The sequence below is a fragment of the Somniosus microcephalus genome, chromosome 6 (assembly GCF_052327205.1).
Source record: "Somniosus microcephalus isolate GS21.2 chromosome 6, FLI_Smic_1.0, whole genome shotgun sequence".
NCBI classification, from domain to species: domain Eukaryota; kingdom Metazoa; phylum Chordata; class Chondrichthyes; order Squaliformes; family Somniosidae; genus Somniosus; species Somniosus microcephalus.
In genome coordinates this window covers 245,908,691-245,930,718 of record NC_140992.1, presented here as the reverse complement: position 1 = coordinate 245,930,718, position 22,028 = coordinate 245,908,691, and the positions used below count along the sequence as shown (strand labels likewise).

At 43.9% G+C, this 22,028-nt stretch overlaps 1 protein-coding gene across 3 annotated transcripts in view; it reads left to right on the top strand.

Annotated features, from left to right (window-relative positions):
* Positions 1–21,644, top strand: part of adat1 (adenosine deaminase tRNA specific 1) — a 38,644-nt gene extending 17,000 nt beyond the window's left edge. For all 3 annotated transcript variants that reach the window (XM_085991716.1, XM_085991717.1, XM_085991718.1), the window contains 5 exons: positions 3,295–4,006; positions 9,032–9,177; positions 12,265–12,364; positions 14,735–14,821; positions 20,582–21,644. In XM_085991716.1, the coding sequence (XP_085847842.1) occupies positions 3,295–4,006; positions 9,032–9,177; positions 12,265–12,364; positions 14,735–14,821; positions 20,582–20,714 (1,178 nt within the window). In that variant the 3' untranslated portion in view covers positions 20,715–21,644. The remainder of the gene's footprint in view (positions 1–3,294; positions 4,007–9,031; positions 9,178–12,264; positions 12,365–14,734; positions 14,822–20,581) is intronic.
* Positions 21,645–22,028: the final 384 nt, after the last annotated feature.

Sequence of the window (22,028 nt, the reverse complement as noted above, 5' to 3'; positions counted from 1 at the left end):
GCCTGGGCCTCCTTCTCGACCAACGAGTGTCGGATCTCAGGGCCCTGTAGGGTCCTTGAGAAGAAGGCCACCGGTCTCCCCTCCTGGTTAAGGGTAGCGGCTAGGGCGAAGTCGGATGCATCGCTCTCCACTTGGAAAGGGATGGACTCATCCACCGCGTGCATTGTGGCCTTAGCAATGTCTCCCTTAATGAGGGAGAAGGCTGCGCACGCTTCCTCCGTAAGGGGGAAGGATGTGGATTTCATGAGGGGTCTGGCTTTGTCCGCATAATTGGGCACCCATTGGGCATAGTAGGCGAAGAGCCCCAGGGTTCTCTTCAGCGCCTTTGGACAGTGGGGGAGGGGTAACTCCATGAGGGGGCGCATTCTTTCGGGATCGGGGCCGATGACTCCGTTCTCTACTACGCAGCCGAGGATGGCAAGGCGCGAGGTGTTAAACACACATTTCTCCTTATTGTAGGTGAGGTTCAGCCGTTGGGCCGTACGGAGGAATCTTTCCAGATTAACATCATGGTCCTGCCGGTCGCGGCCGCAGATGGTGACGTTATCTAGATAGGGGAACGTGGCGTGCAGCCCGTTCTGGTCAACCATCCGGTCCATCTCCCTTTGGAAGACCGAAACCCCGTTGGTGACGCCGAAGGGAACCCTAAGGAAGTGGTAGAGGCGGCCATTCGCCTCGAAGGCGGTATACTGGCGGTCCTCAGGGCGGATAGGGAGTTGGTGGTAGGCCGACTTAAGGTCGATGGTAGAGAATACTCGGTATTGTGCAATCTGATTGACCATATCAGATATGCGGGGAAGGGGATATGCGTCCAGCTGGGTGTACCGGTTTATGGTTTGGCTGTAGTCGATGACCAGGCGGTTTTTATTGCCGGTCTTAACGACTACGACCTGTGCACGCCAGGGGCTGGTGCTCCCCTCGATGATGCCCTCCTTCAGGAGACGCTGCACCTCAGAGCTAATGAAAGCTCTGTCCCCGGCGCTGTACCGCCTGCTCTTGGTAGCGACGGGTTTGCAGTCGGGGGTGAGGTTAGCGAACAGGGAAGGTGGCGGGACCTTGAGGGTGGATAGGCCGCAGGTGTTACGCGGTGGGCGGTTTAAGAGCTGCTGGTTGTCGACTGTGAGTGGGGGGAGGGGTCCACCGTATGCTAGAGTGACACTTTGGAGGTGGGATTGGAAGTCCAGCCCTAGTAGGACGGCAGCGCAGAGCTGGGGCAGGACGAGGAGTTTAAAATTTTTATACTCCGTGCCCTTAACCGACAGGGTCACAACACAGTAGCCGCTGATGTCTGTGGCGTGGGACCTCGATGCCATCGAGATCCGGTTGCGCGTTGGCCGGACAGTGAGGGAGTAGTGGCTCACCGTGTCTGGGTGGATGAAACTCTCCGTGCTTCCGCTGTCGAACAGGCAGGTCGTGGCGCGGCCGTTTACTTTGATGTCCATCATGGACTTGGACAGGTGATGCGGGCGGGCTTGGTCCAGTGTGACGGAGGCTAGTGTATGGCTGAGCGAGCTGCTGTAGTCTGCGGGTGAGGCGGTGGTCGGGTCTGGAGGCAAGGTGGCGGTCGAGTGTGGTGGGTAAAATGGCGGCGCCCACGAGGTTGGACAAAATGGCGGAGAAGATGGCTGCCCCCACAACTCACATGAGGCACTGCTGGTGTCGGTTGCCTGGATCAAAGATGGCCGCCCTCATAACTCACACGTGGGGATGCTGGCATCTGTGGCCTTGATGGAAGATGGCCACCCCCACAACTCGCATGAGGCACTGCTGGCCTCTGTTGATCTCCCTCTGCAGGCCTTAGCAAAGTGGCCTTTCTTCAGGCAGCTTGAGCACGTCGCGTTTCTCGCTGGGCAGCGCGCCCTCGGGTGTTTCGCCTGGCCGCAGAAGAAGCAGCCGGCGGCCCGATCGCGGGGCTCCGATGTCGCAGCCGGTACCGGGGGTGGCGGTCCCGATCGGGTCCGGGACGCCGACGCTGAGGTAGGTCCCAGGGGCGGCGCTGCGAGGGGTATTACGGTCGGGGTCGGTCCCGAGTCCCAGGGTCGCGAATTACAGTACCTGGAGTACGCCTCGAGGTCCCGATGGGCCACTTCTAGGGAGCGAGCGAGGGCTGCAGCTGTGTTCAGGTCGAGGTCCTTTGCTTCAAGCAGTCTTTGCCGTGAGTAGTCGGACCGCAGGCCTTTCACGAAGGCATCGCGGATATTATCTTCAGTATTTTCTGCCGCCGTTACCGCTTTAAAGTCACAGTCCCTGCCGAGTGTTTGTAGCGCCCGTAAAAATTCATCTACAGACTCTCCTGGCTGTTGCGGGCGGGATCTTAGGAGATGTCTGGCATACATGGAATTTACCGGGCTCTGGTACTGTTGTTTCAGCAGGTTGATGGCGGCCTCGTATGTAGTAAGGTCCCGGATGAGTGCGAATACTTTAGGGCTCACTTGGGCGGTCAGAACTCTTAGCTTGGATCTCTGAGGCACGCCGGATTCTCCCAGGTAGGATTCGAAACAGCTCAGCCAGTGTTCGAAGTCGAGGGCTGAGTTTGCTGCCTGTGGGTTTAGATCCAGGTACGGTGGTCGGAGGGCTCGCAGCCAGGCCGGCTGCTGTGGCTGTTGTAGCTGGGCGTCTGGCTGGTCGTTTGGCTGCTCAAGTAACGACATTTTAAAATTTAGCCAATAAAATTGATATACCTATCAATTCATCCAATGAAAAGCGACGAGTTAAGAAAGTAACTATAGGTTTTTATTGGCTAAATAACAGAGCCCACCCTCGTGGGTGATCGGATCCAACAAGGAGGAATGCCAGCCAGTCGACCACCTTTATACCTGGGCAGGTAGGTGGAGCCATGGGCGGAGTCAGCAGTGGTCAGCCCAGGTATAACAGCATGACAAGAGGCGACCTCGTATAGTGATACAACAGTGTGAACAGTGATAACCATAGAGTAACGATACAACAGTGATAACTATAGTGTAACGATAGTGAACGATAAAAGTGGTTTACCACACACTTTGAACTTGAAAACTGGAGAAAAACGTTTCCAGTCCTCAGTATGCTTATTCAATAATTTAGCTCAATAATTTTAACCCCATCATTTATAACTGAAAACTATTAGCAAATGTGATCCTGAAGTCTGTGGTAAGTAATTAGTGATTTAGAGATGCATTACCAATGTTTTATTTTCTAGTGACTCTATCAGATTTGTTCTGAGCTCTGAGTATTTATTCCTGTGAGGTTGTGAAGAGTAATGACAATTAAAAGCTTTTAAGAGATTTGAATAGAAACCTTTATCTGCTGCTTTTGCAGGTGGTGATGCTTCCATTATCCCAATGGCAGAAAATGAGAACAAACCTTGTCTGAAAATGAGAGCAGAGGAGGGTGGTGAGCAGACAGATATCACTGTTCAAGATAATAAAAGTGCTGAAGATGTACAATTATTCAATAATGAAGAGCACATACAGGACAAAAAACGGAAATGTGATAAAAGTGCCACAGAGGTTCCTGAAAAAAGAGTAAAAAGGGTTGATGAAAGTGGAGACTTTGTGTCTGGAAGTAGCAGTGTTCCTGAAAGGAACTCCAATCATCAGTCTGCAGAAGGAAGTATTGATGTCAGGATCGATGATAATCACATTTGTGCAACAGCAACGATGCATATTAGCAGTCACGATACTGCTGTATCTCAGAATGCAGTTGCACTGGATGCAGATGAAAACAGGCAGATGCAAATCAAAGTTTCAGACATACACCGAACTGGAGCTAAATGTGTACCAGGTGGCTTTCAAGATCCCCATAAGCCTGGAATTAGCTACCACTGTGTGGAATCATTGAGGGTGAAGCCAGGAAGAGGCGACAGGACATTATCGATGTCCTGTAGTGATAAACTTGCTCGTTGGAACATTCTTGGCTGTCAAGGAGCACTTCTCATGCATTTCTTTGAGGAGCCTGTATATTTCTCTTCCATTGTAGTGGGAAAGTGTCCATATAGTGAGAAGGTCATGAAGAGAGCAATAATGGATAGGTAACAATAATAAGTTACTTCTGTAAAAAACATGCAAAGTATTCTGGCCAGTCTGAAGAAGTGGTACTATAGTCTGCTCCAAATAATTCTAATTTGTTTAATGAAAATGATCTAATAATTCAATTTGTAGCACTTACTGGATAATTCAAATTTTTAAGCACATTATTTGACTGAATTATCTGCAGCAAACTACATTAAACCATTGTACTTACAGCATTTAGCTCCAAATTTAGCCTTATTCAGTCAAATGTGATGAATTATATCTCTTTTAGTAGGGCTGGTATGTTGACTATTTCTTTCTCTGCTCCTGCTTGCTAAATTCTGTGTACTTTTTTTATGTTACAAATCACAGTGGAGTCTATGACTTATTTGGCTGTCACCCCAGCCAAGTAGGATTGCATCATGGCTGAAACAAGAAATACAATCCATCATTAAAAACTGGAGAGTAAAAATTACTATCAAGAGTAGGTAAATTGTGGGTCTGGGGGACTGGGAGACTACTTTCACTTTTGCTGTCTTGTTTCAAATCTAGACCAAATAGATGGAATGAAAGTCTCCCTTCTCTAAGTCTGGTAAAGATCCAGAACTGAATTGGCTTGGCTGTCTCAATTCTTTCCCAGTGGATATGAGTCAACAACACAAAACTGCCCTTAATTTTTGGTGCATTCGAGTTTAATTTGGCAGCCTGAAGAAGCCACGAGATTACTGGCAGTGAGAAATTGTAGTGTTTTTGTAGCCGTGCTGTGCTCGTTTGAGTTTTGCCTACAGATCCATGGCTACGGTACTATAAATGATGGCCTCTTGATAACTGACCCGTACTCCACCTTCACTGCAGTGCAGCAGCTTTGCCTCCCGTTTTGTTCATCTTTGTTGTATTGATGTACAGTACTTGGAAGATACTGGTCAACTTTGCATCAAAAGATTTAAAAGAATTTATTCCCTAATTGGCTGCTGTTGGCATACTGCATACATGAAATGGCAAGAAAGTCAGGGAAAAGCTGGGACTGCCTCAGAGTGAAGAACAGCATTGTGGAACAGGGGTTGCAATGCTGATTTAGTATCCAGCGCCCCCCCCCCCTCCCAATATGTGGAATGGTAATAGTGTCATAAGACAGTTTGAGAAGTGGAAAGTTGCAGAAGTGGGTAATTGGGCTGGTTTCTCTTTAGTGATGGCTTCTCCCAAAATATTAGCAGGTACCAATATTAATCAGAACAAGGTTATTGGGTATTTCTTCCCTCTGCCAAATGAGACTGTAAACAACAATTTCCATGCTGTGCAGGAAGGGAATCTCTTTGCCTTTTTACACACTGCTGTGTTGGCTCCACATGCTGCCTGAAATGAATGCTTGCAGAGCACCACATAGGAGACTTACAATCAAAGCTAATATATAAAAAAACACAGGGAAGAACTATGTGGGTAAACTTGTATCTGTACTTTTACTTAACCTGTAGTTACTTTCCATTTGAATTAGCTGACACACAAATATAAGCACAGTGGCGACACAGGCTCCTAGTTTCTGTCTCTATTTAATACTAACAATCATAAATTGGTTTCAGTATTTAGTTAGATACACAATTATACCATTAGTGAAAGCATAGTATTTTTTAAGCTCTCTGCCATCTGTAATCCATTGTGCATTACTGAGATGCTGTGGTTGTGCTTCCTGTTTACACTTTCTATCTCATCTGGTTTGTAGCAGTTGACTTGGTCAGACCATTGGCAATAGAAGCAGTTACATTATTTGGAGGGGAGTAGGGAGACACTACATACTGTTTTGTAACCCATTGAATTGAATAGAGTTGTATTTTGTTTTTACAGTGAGATGCACAAAAACCTCACACTTTTACAGAATCAGTTTCAGACTTGTTAAAGTGTAGGATTTCACAATTTTAGATTTTGGCGATCATTTCTTTTTATCTTGGTAAAATAGTGTATTGGTAAAATGTCATTTAGACTATAAGTTTAAAAAGTAGATAAAAATCATGTATTTCCCTTCAAGCTTGAAGAGGAATCTAATTCACCCACATCTTTTGGTATTTGTGAATTATGTAAACTTTCTCATGTATTGATGTTTAAAAATAAAAAGCTAGGAATCCGTTACACTCAATACAGTGAAGTAGTCTGTTACAAGTTAAAAGAGATAGCCAGATAATTTTCTTCAGAGATTCTCTTTGTTGAATCTTCTCTGCAATATTTTTGAAATTTTTTCGAGGATTAATGGAACAAGGATTAAAATTTAATCTTTACCTGGAAATTACAAAACACATAGACTTTCATTTTAAGATATTTTCATTCTCAGAGAAAGACAAAGAAAGACTTGCATTCACATAGTGCCTTTCACGACCACCGGATGTCTCAAAGCATTTTACAGCCAATGAAGTACTTTTGGAGTGTAGTCACTGTTGTAATGTGGGAAACACGGCAGCCAATTCACGCACAGCAAGCTCCCACAAACAGCAATGTGATAATGACCAGATAATCTTTTTTGTTATGTTGATTGAGGGATAAATATTGGCCAGGACACCGGGGATAACTCCCCTGCTCTTCTTTGAAATAGTACCATGGGATCTTTTACGTCCACCTGAGGGAGCAGACGGGGCCTCGGTTTAACGTCTCATCCGAAAGACAGCACCTCAGACAGTGTAGCACTCCCTCAGCACTGCACTGGAGTGTCAGCCTAGATTTATGTGCTCAAGTCTCTGGAGTGGGACTTGAACCCACAACCTTCTGACTCAGAGGCGAGTGAGCTACCCACTGAGAGACAGCTGACACAGCCGAGAGGCAGTTGACACCTTTACTGATTGGTGTTAATGTTGTCTTATAACTAGAATACTATGGGATGTGGGACATTGTTCCCTCTAATTTTTAATTTAGGTGCGCAATCCCTTTAACTGGCTGCGCAGCCCATTCAAATTTTCACACATGCCCGGTTTCTTCGGTAAAAGCTGGTGAGTGGCCTGCACGGGACCTCCAGACCGCTGCATGGCTGTGCAGCTTAGCGGAAGCATTGGTGTGGGATAAAAAATGTTCAGAGTTCACTCACCCCTTGAATGACCTTTGACTGTCATGACATTGTTGTAGTACGCGCACCTCTGAGTTCAAGCCCCACTCCAGAGGCTCAAGCATATAACCTGGGCTGACACTTCAGTGCAGTACTGAGGGAGTGCTGTACTGTTGGAGATGCTGTCTTTCAGATGAGACATTAAACTAAGGCTCCATCTGCCCTCTGCGGTGGATGTAAAAGACCCAATGGTACTATTCGAAGAACAGGGAGGTCATCCCAGTGACCTGGCCAAGATTTATCACTCAATCAACATCACCACAACAGAATATCTAGTCATTTATCTCAATGCTGTTTGTGGAACCTTGCTGTGCGCAAATTGGCTGCCATATTTCCCTACGTTACAACAGTACAGTAACTACACTTCAAAAAGTAATTAATTGGTTGAGAAGTGCTTTGGGGCATCCTGAGGTCGTGTAAGGAGCTATACAAATGCAAGTTTGTTCTTTGTCAGTGCAGAAATGGGTGCTATTTTCCCTAATCTCTTGTATGTTCCTTTCCTACTCTGTATGAATGATGCCAGTTGCACTAAGACAAAATTCTGCTGCTGTTCTCTTGCCTGGCTTTGGTGAAGTATTTAACCAGTTCTGAACCTGAAATGTGCAAGCCATTAAGCATTCGAAAGCTGCAACATGGCTATGTTATGTTTCATCAGCCCGCCAATTGATGACTTAATCACTGTTTTACTTTCAGATGAGACAAGGGGGGAAAGATTCAGTTGCTTGTGCCTCCTCTTAGGGCGCTAATGGGGTGCAAGGCGATGTTGGTGCCGCTTGCGAAATTGACCAGACATTTTATGGTGGCGCTAAACACTACTGCCACGATGTCCGTCGCCCGCAGATCGAGATGTCAGTCAAGCGTGTAGCGCCCCGGACCGGATATTGAGTGGCGCCCCCTGCCTTACCGCCTGCCGCTAGCAACGACAGGTTGAGGGGAGCGTTTTGCAGTTGGGAAGGGACTGGAGGAGTGCTATTTAAAGGCGACTGCTTCCTGCCTTTTTTTGTCAGCAACATTTTAGCACCACGCATTCTGAGAGAGAGAGACTTCTGGAGAGATTCAATGCTGTGTGAAGGAGTTTTGGGTACTGAGCAGCACTTTGCAGGTTCATTTTGATTTGACCTTGCATCGATTTAGAAGAGACTATGGGGGCTGCACTCTGAGCTCTTTCCCTGGGCCTCTCCATTGTTCTTTCCAGCAGATTTGATGTACAGGTCTCTCCAGGCCGAGATTCAAGGCTGCAACGAGTAGGATGTGTTTGGAGAGCAAGATCGACCCTCCCCTTTAAGAACTGGCTGGCGCCAGTGTGTCTGTGTTCCATTGCTGACTGACATCACATGAGCTTTGCCAGCGCTCTGAGGTAGCGCCTCGGTGTTAGCGCCTTAAGAGAGGTGTGTAGTGCCTGATTTAGCGCTCCAATCACCTCCAGGGGCGATAGAAGCCAAGTTTGCAGTCGGAGGCGATAATTAGCGCCAGGCGCTAAACTTTGCGCCCCAAGCGGGGCGATACCGAATTTCTCCCTCAAGGTCTTGAATGTGTGTTGGAAACTGGGAATCTCTGTCTGCACCAGACTGCTCTTTTTTTAGTAGCATGTGGAACTGCTAGTTCTGGTTGTCATTAGATTTGCAAAATTACCACCACCCTCCAAAAACATTTTTCTAATTATAGAGCTAAAGTTTTTTATTTTATCATTGAAGAGTAGCCTTAAATCTTACTCCGTGTAACAATCCTGGGTAGGCTAAAATCTCATTCTGTTGTAACAAAAGCTTCTTTATTATTCAATAAAATGTAGCAAAGAAATGCGTGAAAGCTGAGTTGCATGCGCTCCACTAAGTGTTGCCATATATTTAAATAAAAGCTGTTTGAGGATGAAATGATCTGAACTCTGATAAAGTGACACAGCAAAGATCCTAAATCCAAAGAAAACATTCTCAGTTACTGCTCATTTCCGCTTGTGTTCCAACAGATGTCGCCACATTACCTCACTCCCAAAAGAATTTAGAGTTCAAGATGTAATGCTGCTCCAGTCGCAGTTGGAGTTTGTGCACAGTCGCCATTCAGCACAAAGCAGCCACATTCCCAGCACCGGGAGACTTGTACCTTGTGCAGCAGGTACTGAGTACAATTTAAAAAAAAACATTTTTATAAATATTATTCAGAATTTCAAACCTGGTGTTTGCCTTTGAAACATTAACCTTTTAAAGACCGCAGCATTTTTGTAATGCATTTGGTAGTATAGAACTTATATACCCCTCGTATACAGTAGTCATGTTTCATAGGTCCATTCTTTGTCTGTGCTATAATCAGTCATAATCCATGCTATGGCCCGGATTTTGCGGTCAGCGGCAAAGGAACAGTGCTCACCATTCACCTCGCTGACAGCTGCCCATAAAGTTCTTCCGCGCTTTAGAGCGGAGACTTGTTCTAATCTGCCGTTTGATCCAGCGCGGCGCCCTCTGCAGGGCAACTGTGGCATGTGTGAGCAGGGAAAGAAACAGCGAGGCTCTTCAACCAATCAGATTGAAGAATCCTCACTGAGATACGAAGAGTCTCATCCAGGAAGTATAAATTAGATTTAAATCATGTACAGAAAGCGGAATAAAGATTGGGAAAGACTGATGGGATTAAGAGAGAGAGAGGCAAAAGAGACAGACAGAAAAAGTATTTAAAAATGTATTTAAATTTAAAAAAAAATCTCCCAACACTAATTAACTTCTGAAGGAAGGAGACTCTACATTTGTAAAATTAAATTTTCAGGGCCAGAGAGGTTGTTTGGCAGTAATTATTACTTACCATGCCGTTAAAAATTCACTTACTCCTGAATGCACCAGCCCTAACTTTTTATGGTGTCTTTAGTGGGGAACTAGTGGGCAATTACTCCAAGTTCACGCCATTGCGTGTCTTTCAATGCCGAGTCTATCGGCAAAGACTGTTATAGCGCACCCTGTGGAGGAGCAGGGTATCTCTGACAGAAACTTCTGGATTTCATGTCCTTGCATTATCTCAAAGCACTTCGCAGCTAATGAGTTCCCTTTTGAAGTGTAGTCACTGTTGTAGTATAGGCAAACTGCTGTAATTATTGTCCCGTTATAAATAAAGATTGTAATTAAAGGTAACCCTGTAACATAAAGGACCCAATGCTGTTGCCATCGGGCACCTAGACTCTTTGAGTAGGGGTACAGCTAGTTGCTTCTAATGAAAGGTGACAGAAGTGGTAAAGTCATATATTTCCCATTGGTGGTACTCGTTATCAGGTGCTCATGTTTATGACTGGTGAAGTCACAAAGATGATTGTAATAAAAACATTTGTACATGCTTAGTTTTCCTACCTGTAGTGTAAGCAGGGAAGATTAAGCAGAAAAGCAATCAAGTTAATTATGAAACAGCTTCCGTTCTCTGCCCATCTCTGCCCTTACCTCAGTTTAACTGCTGCCGAAACCCTCGTCCATGCCTCTATCACCTCTAGACTTGACTATTCCAGTGCACTCCTGGCCAGCCTCCCTAGTTCTACCCTCCATAAACTTGAGGTCATCCAACACTCTGCCGCCCATGTACTAACTTGAACCAAGTCCTGCTCACCCATCTCCCCTGTGCTTGCTGATCTGCATTGGCTCCCAGTTAAGCAACGCCTCGATTTTAAAATTCTCATCCTTGTTTTCAAATCCCTCCAGGGCCTCGCCCCCTCCTTACCTCTGTAATCTCCTCCAGCCCTATAATCCCCTAGACCTCTGTGCTCCGCCTATTATTTTTTGTCTTATAACACTCCTGTGAAACGCCTTGGGACGTTTTATTACGCTAAAGGCGCTATATAAATATAAGTTGTTGTAATTTTATGTAGCTTTCACTGGCTGCATAAAATGTGTTTTATACAGAATGCTTGTGAATTTATAAATATACCTAACATTTGTTTTGTCAACATGCTGATTCAAAAGTGGCTATTTTTCCTAGAGTCTGCTTCTGTTTCATGGCGTGCACTGTGCCGCACAAAGTTTGACAATAAAGGGATATATAATTATTTGGGGGGGTGGAGGGAAAGAGAAGAAATGCTTTCTCTCCCACTCAATATGGATTGCAAATTTAAAACAGTTCTAACTATGAGGAGAAACTTTCCCTTTGTTTACCCCAAGGTAACAACAACAACAACTTGCATTTTAATGTAGGAAAACATCCCAAGGCGTGTCACAGGACCATAATCGAACAAAGATTGATACCAAGCCAAAGGATGAAATATTGGGAGGGTTAATTAAAAGCTTGGCCAAAGAGGTAGGTTTTAAGGAGAGAGGTGGAGAAGCAGAGAGATATTTGGGGAAGGATTTACAGAGCTTGGGGCCTAGATGGCTGAAAGCACGACTGCCAATGGCTGTGCTAGTTCTTCAACTGGAGCTGGTACATAGTTCTGCTTTGTGTCAGCCACAGCCCTTCAACCTTGAGACTTGACATGGCAGCAAAAGAAGGAAAGTAGAGGTTTTTCCTCACTGATAGTTCCCTTTAATCAACAAAGTTGAAGCTTTGATCAGTGTCAGCTGTGGCTCAGTCGCGCCTCTGAGTCAGAAGGCTGTGGGTTCAAGTCCCAATCCAGAGACTCGAGCACAGAAATCTAGGCTGACACTCCAATGTACTGCTGAGGGAGTGCTGCACTGAAAGGTGCTGCCTTTCAGAAGAGACGTTAAACCGAAGCCCCGTCTGCTCTCTCGGGTGGACGTAAAAGATCCCATGGCACTATTTCAAAGAAGAGCAGGGGAGTTGTCCTCGGTGCCCTGGCCAACATTTATCCCTCAATCAGCATAACAAAAACAGATTATTTCGGTCATTATCACATTGATGTTTGTAGGAGCTTGCTGTGCGCAAATTGGCTGCCGCGTTTCCCACATTACAACAGTGACTACACTTCAAAAGTACTTCATCAACTGCAAAGTGCTTTGGGACGTCCAGTGGTCATGAAGGTGCTATATAAATGCAGGTCTTTCTATAAATTTTCATATTTCCTTTTCAGAATGCAGCATTTTAATCTTGGTCTATGATTTTTTTTTTAAGGCAAGGCAATTTACTATACAGTTCAACTATTTGATGCAACTCTTAATGATCTCAATAGATAGTAAATTATATGTACACAATAAATATAATTAATGACAGTCATTACCGTACAAAGATATTGTGATGCTGTTAAGCGGAAGTGATTGTTTGTTTTTAATCTTACAGCAGTAAGTTGGTGTGCTGTTCCACACCAGCCACTGGATGTCTCTGTAAATGGCTATAAGCAAGGAGCAACAAAAAAGATCATTGGAACCCCTCAAGCCAGGTACAGAATTATGCATTTTTAATTGGATAAAATAATATCCTTTGTGTATAACTGAATTTCCTGACATTTGTGCATGGTATACTTTATATGTGTAAATATATATTGCATAACAATAAACTATTTAAATTTATGGTTTGCACCAAATTAAAGCATTTCAAATGAGTAGTTTCATATTATGTAGGGTATTCTAGATTGCTTTGTGTGTACAACACTCTGGAGGATAAACAGGCTGATAGACTGGGCAGATAGATGTCAGATGAAACATTAATGCGGAGAAATGTGAGGTGGTATATTTTGGGAAGAATAACAACAACAAATTGCATTTAATGCCTTTAACGTTGAAAAACGTCCCAAGATGCTTCACAGTGGCATAATCAGACAAAATTGGATGTCGAGTCAAGGAAGATGATGAAGGGAGGGGTGACCAAAAGCTTGATCAGAGATGAGTTTTAAGGAGGGTCTTTTAGGAGGAGAGGGAGGTGGACGCGTTTAGGGAGCGAAATTCAAAGTGTGGGGCCCAGGCTATGGGTCTGGAAGCTCAGCTGGGTTAAATAGGACACCGAGTTTGCAAACAGCCTAGTTCAAACTGATACAGTGGTCACGGAAGGGGATGGAATCAGTGGCAAGGGTACAGAGTTTGCGATAATACGGAAAAGAATATATGTTGAATGGTAAAACTTTATAAGTTAGAGGAGCATTGAGACTTAAGGATTCCGATACACACTCTCTCACAAAGCTGAGGGATTGAGAGCTGCAGCTAGATAGCAGAGGCAGTCGAGCAATGGGAATGGAACATGTTGCCCTCTCTCAGGATGACAGCATGTCTGCATTCTCACCATCCCCTCAATCACTGCCCATTCTGGTGCCAGATAACCAGCTGGGCCAGACTGTCCTGGCAGCTGTCAACTTTCTGCGGTCTGCATCTGCACCCTCTCAGGCTTGAGCTCTGATAGGTTGCAGACCATGAGCTCTCGAGCCCATTACTGACCCAGATTAGGTAAGAGAGCAGTTAAGGCAGGCATAATGGGCTCACACCAGGGTGATAATTCATGTTTAAGCATGAGGTGAGTAAGTAAAAAAAATTTAAAACCTTTTAAAAATCTTTATGTGCAGAGAGCGTTCCTGTAGTAGCTGGTGACTGTCTGAAGTTAGTTGACATGTAAAGGAGCCCGCAGGGTGACGTGGGTATAGACAATGACACCCTGGACTTGGGGAAGCCTGCAATGTGTGCAAACATACCCTGGAGCTCTAACCTGCTGCTTCTGGCTGTCCACTTAGTGAAAGTGATGGAAATGTTTGCTCTAGCAAACGTGGCATTAGGTGTCTGCTTAACGCAAGCATAAACTGCAGACTGACTGAGGTTGCTGAAATGCTGTGGCAGCCAGTGAGGAGCCGGAGGTAAAGAAGTTCAAAGCTGCAATGACCTTGACTGCACCAGGCAATGCTGTGCTAGCTGGTTGTAGGTCTAGATGGTGGAAGTGACAGCTCTGTGACAGCCTTCCTAGGGAAGCACACCTCTTTATGCACCGCTCCTCATAGAACTGGTGGTACAGGAAAGTTTATCCGGAGGTTGTATGTCCATAAACCTCGATCTAACGGCAGAAATCAGCAGCCGTTTTGGTTAGGTTTTTTTTCTTCTCCTAGCATTTTTTTTTAACAGTCAGGCTCTGGAAAGCGTCTCTGTAGCTTAGCAACAGCTTCAGAGACGCTTCCAAGGTACGGGCTGAGTGTTTGCAAGCTGTTGCTAAGCAACAGTGTTTGTTGTCAGATACGGAGATGAAAACCTCCGTATCCTTCAACGTTAGCGCTGGTCTATCCGGAAGTTTTGATAGATCGGCAGCAGCTCGGTCCCGTCGGTGCCGGATATCGCGAAGTTTCCTGTATGTTGCCCTGGGCCTATACACTCTGTTGGGAGTGTGAGGAATTTTGAAAGTACATCTTCTTTTTCTTCTATTTGGTCTCCCTGCAGCTTCATTTGCTCCTTCCTCCTGTGGCTGTTCCTGCTCCTCTGGCTGAGAGTGAAATTGCCGGAATGGCCTCCCATCAAGAAAAATTGCATTGCCAGAAGCCCCCGAAGAATTCAGATTATTGTACAACCACTACAAGCACTTTAAAAGCATCTAAGTAGTAAAAAAAAGCATCTAATACAAGCAAAATGTCTCCCGTACCTTTGCAGCATTTTAGCTGAGAGCAAGTAAGGATCCCTTTAAATACCACTGGAAATGGCCGCCTCCCAGTTTGTACGACCCATGGTTTGTGGACGGGTTCAGGAACTGGCAGTAACAACACAAGTAGAGCCAAAGTAGCGTTTCTACTATCAATAAGCTTGGTGCTCTATATAATGTAGTAAATTTGGTTCTTTATTTGCAGGTGTAGAATCTGCAGGGCTGAGCTTTTCATGGCATTCAAAGAACTCCTTGCGTTCCTTTCTGAAGAAAACCATCCAATATCCCTTCGGTAGGTCATAACTTTAGCAACAACATATAGAAATAGTTCTCAAACTGAATCAAATGTAGTTGCTACCCAAGTAAATTTTGATTTGACCGTATTCAGTAGAGGTTTAACAAAGAAAGCCGTAGCTTTTATTCTCGTATAGACTACAAAATAAACCATTGATACATTAAAAGATTACTTTATGTGAGAATACCATACCTGCAATAGTATTGTTACTAATTTAAATTCAGTTTTGTGAGACGACAGCAGTGCTAACTAGGGTTGTTTTTCTTTCATGTGTTGGCTAAAAGCACACAGATGAAACATCTTATAAATATTTATTAGCTTGTTTAATGTTGAAAGTGAAGTATACAATTAACATCTTCCTTAAAAATTCTCTCTGAAAAGATTCTAGCTTTTTCTTAGTAGTGGTTTGTTTAAATGTCATTTTTTGGGTGTGCAGATTTTTCCATGTCTCGGTAAGAATGTAATTTTAGGGCAGATTTGCTAATGGAACTGTGGATGTGACGGACACAAATTTACGTAGTTGCAATGGATGAAGAGAACTCTATTTAATTGTGTACTCAATTTTTATTTTAATCCATGAACAACATCACAGTGGGGAATAATCCCAATGGGGAAGCACTAGATGGGATAGACAGGGATCTAGGGCCAGGGACACAAGTCAATAAAAGCTAGTTTGCATAGTCAAAAAGCTAATGGCCCAGAAATTGGTGTCGGGGGCTTCCCGCGGGTGCAAGCCCCCGACCTACACTTACATTGCGCGCCGGCAGTTGAAGCCTGGGCCTGCGTGGATTTCCTGTCTGTGGCCCGGTTCAGCTCCCGGCGCGCTGTGCTTGCGTGATCCAGCGGCGTAGTTAGTGCGATGCGTCGGCTGGGATCACGTGAGCACTGGGCAACCAATCGGAGGATGCAAAAGTTCATTCATGAGTTTGATAGTAAGAACTGTCAAACTCATGAAAACTCCGGGCGCCCAAAACAGTACTTAAACTTGAAATAAAAGTTTAAAAAAATCACACTATTTAAATGAACTATAACTAACTATTTTAAACAATAATTTAAATTTTTGGAAAAAATAATTTTATAAAAAATCGGGGCTAAAAATACACTTACCTTACTGTAAAGTCTTTAAAAATAATAAACCTGTGGAAAAAAAATTCTAATTTTAATTAATAGACCACTTACCTTTTAAAATTAAGTCCTTACCTCTGCTTTTTTAAAGTGTAAAAAGTGGAGGCCTTCACGCACGGGCAAACCTGGAAAAAAAAAAGGAAGTTCAACGCGCACGCGCAGACTCCTGCGCGCACGCGTTCGACCTCAGAGGATCGGAAATGCCGGTTTCCCGCGCATGCGCTGTGCATGCAGAAAACCGGCAATTCCATCGGTCCCACGCGTGAGTACACGGTGCTTACTCGCGCGTTGGGACACTAATTTCTGGGCCATTGATTCATTAGAATGATAGCTGGAATGAAGAGACTAAGTAATGGTGACTGAGTGGATAAACTTCCTAGTCATCCTGGAGATGAGGTAATGTGATTTGAGGTATTGAAAATAATGAAGGGAATTGACAGGGTAGCAGGGAAATGCTTCTTCTCTCTTTTGGGGAATCCAGAACAAGGGGACATAATCCCAGGCCGGAATTTTCTGGGGGGTCAGCGGGAGGGATCAGTGGCGGGTCAGGTGGGAAAGTTTTTTTTTGACAGCGGGTCGCGAACCTGCCACCATGCGTCTTTCCCAATATCGGGTCTGTCAGCGCTGAGCAGACCCGACAGGCAGCGGCAGGGGACCCAATTAATCTCATTAACATCTAGTTGACAGATCATTAACGGGCTTTTTTAACTTACCTTTTCACTTTAACTTCGTGGCCACGGGAACCACGCTGTTCGGGGACCACGGCTGTCAACCTGAGGCGGGAGTTCAGTGGCCATTTCTCCATCTGATTACTAGACAGCTTCAAATATACAGTTAAAGCTCCCACCTGACAAATCATCACTTTCCTCAGCCACAAGCTGTATCTCAGTCCATTTCCAGCACAGATTCTGCAGGCTTTCCACTTTCCACTCTCCATCCAGTATCACCTCATTGGAAGAACTCACTCACCATTGACAGAATGCTTCTGTCATCTGTACTTCACCTGCCATCTATTCCATCAACATGGGTGCCATTTATACTGTCTTACCTTGGTCCTCAGATTCCGACCACGATCAGCCCCAACACCAGCAACACCAACAACAACACCACCCTTCTCCGCAATCACCTGATGCTGCACAGGACAGAGGGCATCAGCACCCGAGCACATTGCTGCCCGGGAGGCCAGGGATGTCCTCACCATGGCCAGATTTACTTCACTTGCCGCTGTACACCCTGGCTGCCACATGATGCGCCAGGTTGGCATCACCCCACACCAACACCATACAGCATCCTTACAATGCCCAAGCCATTCCTTTCACACTCACCACCATTGCGGGGGGTACTGTTATGTCTCACCATTCACTACAACTCACTAAGCCATTTCCAAAGGTGCACACAAATCTGTCCAAGAACGCAAGGTGTTGAAAATAAGGGTTTCAATGTTTGACAGCACATTAACAGAAACTTCACGTGAACATTGGATAAAACATCCAAGTGGCTACCCTTGTGTGTTGTTAGTTGGTATGATTTGCACTAGGGTGAGGGTGAGTGTGAGGGGTGGCTAGTGAGATGGGGATGTGATAATGTAGATAGAGAGCGAGGGATGGGTGGAGATACAAGGTAAGTTGGTGTGAGTAAGGATGTGCAGGGGTAGAGTAGGGAAGGCAGAGTGATGGTGATGTGATGAGAGGCACAGTAGGATGAAGGTGTGTGTGGATTTGTACTAACGTTTCCTGATCTAATGAGATCATTGAAAGGTTTGCGCCACTGCACCCAGGCCCTCCTGACGACATCCCTGCTTGTGCCCTCTTGTGCAATGTTCAACCATCAGAAGGGAAGAGGACCTCCCTGCGTGCTCTGACTCCTACCATACGCATATGGAGGGAGTCGTGGGAAAACTTGGGTGCAGCGATTGTCAGTGTTTGCAGCACTTCAATGCTGTAGAACACTGACAGAACAAATGTCAAAGTAAAGTTGGCCATGGTCCCTTTAAGGAAACCGGCTGATGACGCATCATGAAATGACGTCACCAGACCCGCTTCCTCTAATTGGACTGGCAAACGCGCTGGGCGGGCTTAACAAGCCCTATCAAGGAAACAGCGGGATTTTGAACAGCGGGCTGGAGCTAGTAGCGGGGTTGGGACCTGCCACCAACATCGCCCGCTGAGGTGAGCAAAATCTCGGCCTTAGAATTTGAGCTGAACCTGGTTAAAAGCAAATCCAGGAAAAACATTGCACAAAAGGGTTGTGCGAATGTAGAACTGCCCAGAATGTCATAGATGCAAAGTCAATTAAGATGTTTAAGAGGGAGATAGATACTTACTTGGGAAGTAAAGGTATTGAGGGATATGGAGAAAAAACAGGTAATTGTGATTAAAAAGGCAGTGCTGCCACGGTTAACAAAAATTTCTGTTCCTGACCCTCGGATTGTTCAAAAACAGTTTGCTAATGTGGGAGATTCTTTTTTAGTTACTCTGCTGCCTGGCAGAGAGCCTCATACTGTTTATTTATTTCAGCCACAGTGAATAATTTGTCAGTTTTCTTTTATGTTTGTCATTGTCATCACCCTTTAACAGTCCACTCTCAACAGATTCTCTAATCTTGCCTTTGTGACTATGGAACAAAATGTGATCCCAACATTCATCAAACCTAAACATAAGTTGTGTCAGTTCCATTTGCATTGCATGTTTTTGCTAACTGGACCCAAAGCAGCAAGAAATATGTGGTTGTGTTTTTGTTACCAGCATCTGTTTATTTTTCAAAAGGGTTATATAAAGATGTAAAAAAATTACTTTCATTCAGTTTCCACAGACTCTTACTATATGGCCTGAGGTAGTTGTATGTCCTACTTTGAGCAAAGACTTATTTTTAAAGGAAATTAATAAAGCCTGAAGAAAAGATAGATATTAACTTTTTGTTTGTTACATATGCGTGAATTCGTTTTTGATATTGTGACCGAGAAAGAAAGAACTTGTATTTACATAGTGTCCTCAGGACATCTCACAGTGAACTGTTGTGGAGAACAGTCACTGTTATATAGCCAATCTTAGTAGGCACCAAACATGGCTCAGATAAGCCACAGTCATTGGCTTCTTCATGTTTAATGTTACAGCTTCTTTGTTATTTAGTTCTCGAGAAATTTGTTCATGGTGGGGCAAGAGACAAAGTCATTCTCTTCCCACCCCTCACCAAAAGTGGATTACTACAGTTTTGAGCTCCTTCACAAAGTAGCCTAACTAATAACTGACTAGCCACCATTGGCACTCAAACTTGCAGGCTACTGGCATCTTACTCATAGCTTGGATCACGACCTGCCTGGTCGCCCACTGGCAGATCTGGCTTGACCATGTTGAAGTATCCATTACCAAATCCTGTTCCCTTGCCATGATCACCCTAAAGGGTAAAGACTAGACACCCCTTTGCAACAACCAACCATCCTTCTGCACTCCTTCCACTCTCATGTCCAAAGCCAGATATTTTGTTTCAAAAACTGAACTTCCTTAAACTGAGCATTCGGAAAACCACAGCTATGTGATTTGACTCCTGTCAAAATCTCCATACATTTTGTCCTAACTCCCCTCCCTGGCTGCTGGCTTAGGCTATCTCAGATGCTATGCAACTTTGGTGTCCCATTCAACCGGAGCCGAGTTTCAAATTTTATAGCCATCACCAGAACCATTTACTTCCAACACTGCCTGCTTCCACCCCTACCTCACCCCCACCTTCGCTGAAACCCTCACTTGTATTTTTGTTGCGTCCAGAATCAACTTCTCCAATGTGCTCCTCACCGGCCTCCCAAGCTCACCCTACACAAACTCCAGGATTCTGTCGCTCACATCCTGCCCCACTCGAACTCTTGCTTGCATATCAATTCCATCATCGCCACTATTCTTTGGCTCCCTATCCCACACCATATCACATTTAAAATCCTCATCCCCACTTAAATCCCTTTTTGACCTCCCTATCCTACCATGAGCCTCCTCCCAATCTGTGCCATTTGGTTTTCCAGCTCTGGCCTCCTGACCATTTCCCCTTTCCTCCTTCATCTGTCTCTTGTTTGACTTTTTAAGCTCCCTAAACCCCTTCATCTTGCTACTCCTCTCTTTGTCTTTAAAATCCTTTTAACTTTGTCCCTGTCATCTCTTCTAACTCTCTTACTAATGTTAAGTGTCCATTTTGCCTCTATGAAGCACCTTAGGATATTTTGTATATTAAAGGTGCTATATAATGTAAGTTGTTGAAATCTGTACTTTTGGTGAGGTTATAATACTGCAGGAAAATGAGAATAGATGCCAGCATGTATAATCAAACAATATTTACAAAAGAAAAAGCAAATGAACATACAATGAAAGCTAGCATACAAGGTCAATGTTTACCCAGTAGCTACAAGGGTTTACAAGTTGCTGACATACAAAGAGTACCTGTACCCTGCAGCTGCATGAAAAACTAAATATAAAAGAGAAAAAGCATCATTTAAAAAGTCAACTCAATCATGAGAAACTTCTAATGTGTCTAATTCCTTGCCTGAGTGCTTTTTAATCATTTTGTTATTTTAAGTTATTCATAACAATGGCTTTTTCATTACTCCTGTTCTTGAAATCTAGGTTTCTCTTTTTTTCCTTCTTTTAACAGAAACAATAGACTAAAAACCTACTGGGAATTCAAGGAGGCTGCAGCAAATTATCAGGAAGCATGGAATGAAATACAGAAGCAAGCATTTGTTACCTGGATCAGCACCCCAAGGGACTTTCTGCAATTTCAGTAGAAAGCAAACAGTGGAGCAATATGACAAAAGTAATGAAAGCCAGTGCCGTGTGGATGAGTACACCTGGATCACAGTAGATCCAAATGAGCATGCTGGAATTTTTTTTAAGATTGACATTGTTAACTTGCATTGGATAAAATGTAGACAACAATCAAACTGCTTTTTTTTAATTGCCAGGCTTTAATATTGCTAAGCATGGACTTGTACATCTGTAGAAAGACTTGTGTAATAGCTGGAGTTTATAATGTAAATAGATGAGATGCAATCAACAAACAAAGACAAAATAGTAACAATGAAGTTTGATGGAAAATAGGAAAGCATCGCTGTTGTTTCCATCACAGTTGCCTGTTCTATGACATTTTGTTTGCGATCAAATTTAGAAGGGTTTATAAATTTAAAAAACAGAAAATGCTGGAAAGACATAGCTAGTTCGCTGGTATCTGGAAAGATGATAGATAGGTTAACATTTCAGGTAGAGAATCTTCATCAGAATTTAGAAGGGATTATGGTTTTTTTATTACAAATTTAACTTCATTCCCCAGTCTTCAGATTGAAGCCAAAAGGTTTAATGGGGAGTTTGTTGGTGTCAAACTCTAATAGTGCTTTACCGGACTTTGATGGAGTTGTATTGTTGTGATAGATCGAACTGATTGAAATTGTCCAAGCATAGCTTGTATATGATAATAGTTATGCATGTTAGACGTTTTTATTTTTATTTTAGCTAAGTAAAACCCTTTCTTAACTGACCCGAATGCACTGATCAATTGCTGTAATTGGTATCAGGGCATCAATAATTTTATTAAACACAAAACAGCTTTTAGGTTTTAATTTTTTTCTGTAATTTTCTGTTTCTTTCTCGTTATGCTGTTGATCTGTACTTGTCTCCTGACCATGTGTTATGACAATAAACAAAATACTCCCAACTATGAACAGCTGGTGTGTGCATTTTACAAAATATGTAATGCAACTTTTTTTAATAGTATTCATGAATTTCACTGAGTTGTAGGATATCATTAAAGGAACAGTATATCTTAATTTAAGTAACTAATTCACAGTGATTACAATTCACAACTAGTCAAGTTTGTGATACCGCACTTCAGTTTGTTCATCTTCAAGCCTATAATCATACCCTGCAAAGAGGTAGGGAGAAAAACATTGCGCTGTTGAACTGTGACATCCTCCTCCATGGTCTAAGGTATTGGCAAAAAATGTAGATTTGCCAGTGTCACCCACATCTTGAGAACAAATAAAGAAATGGAATGCTTTACCATGGAATAGTTGAGGAAAAGACTATTGCATCTTTTAAGACAAAAG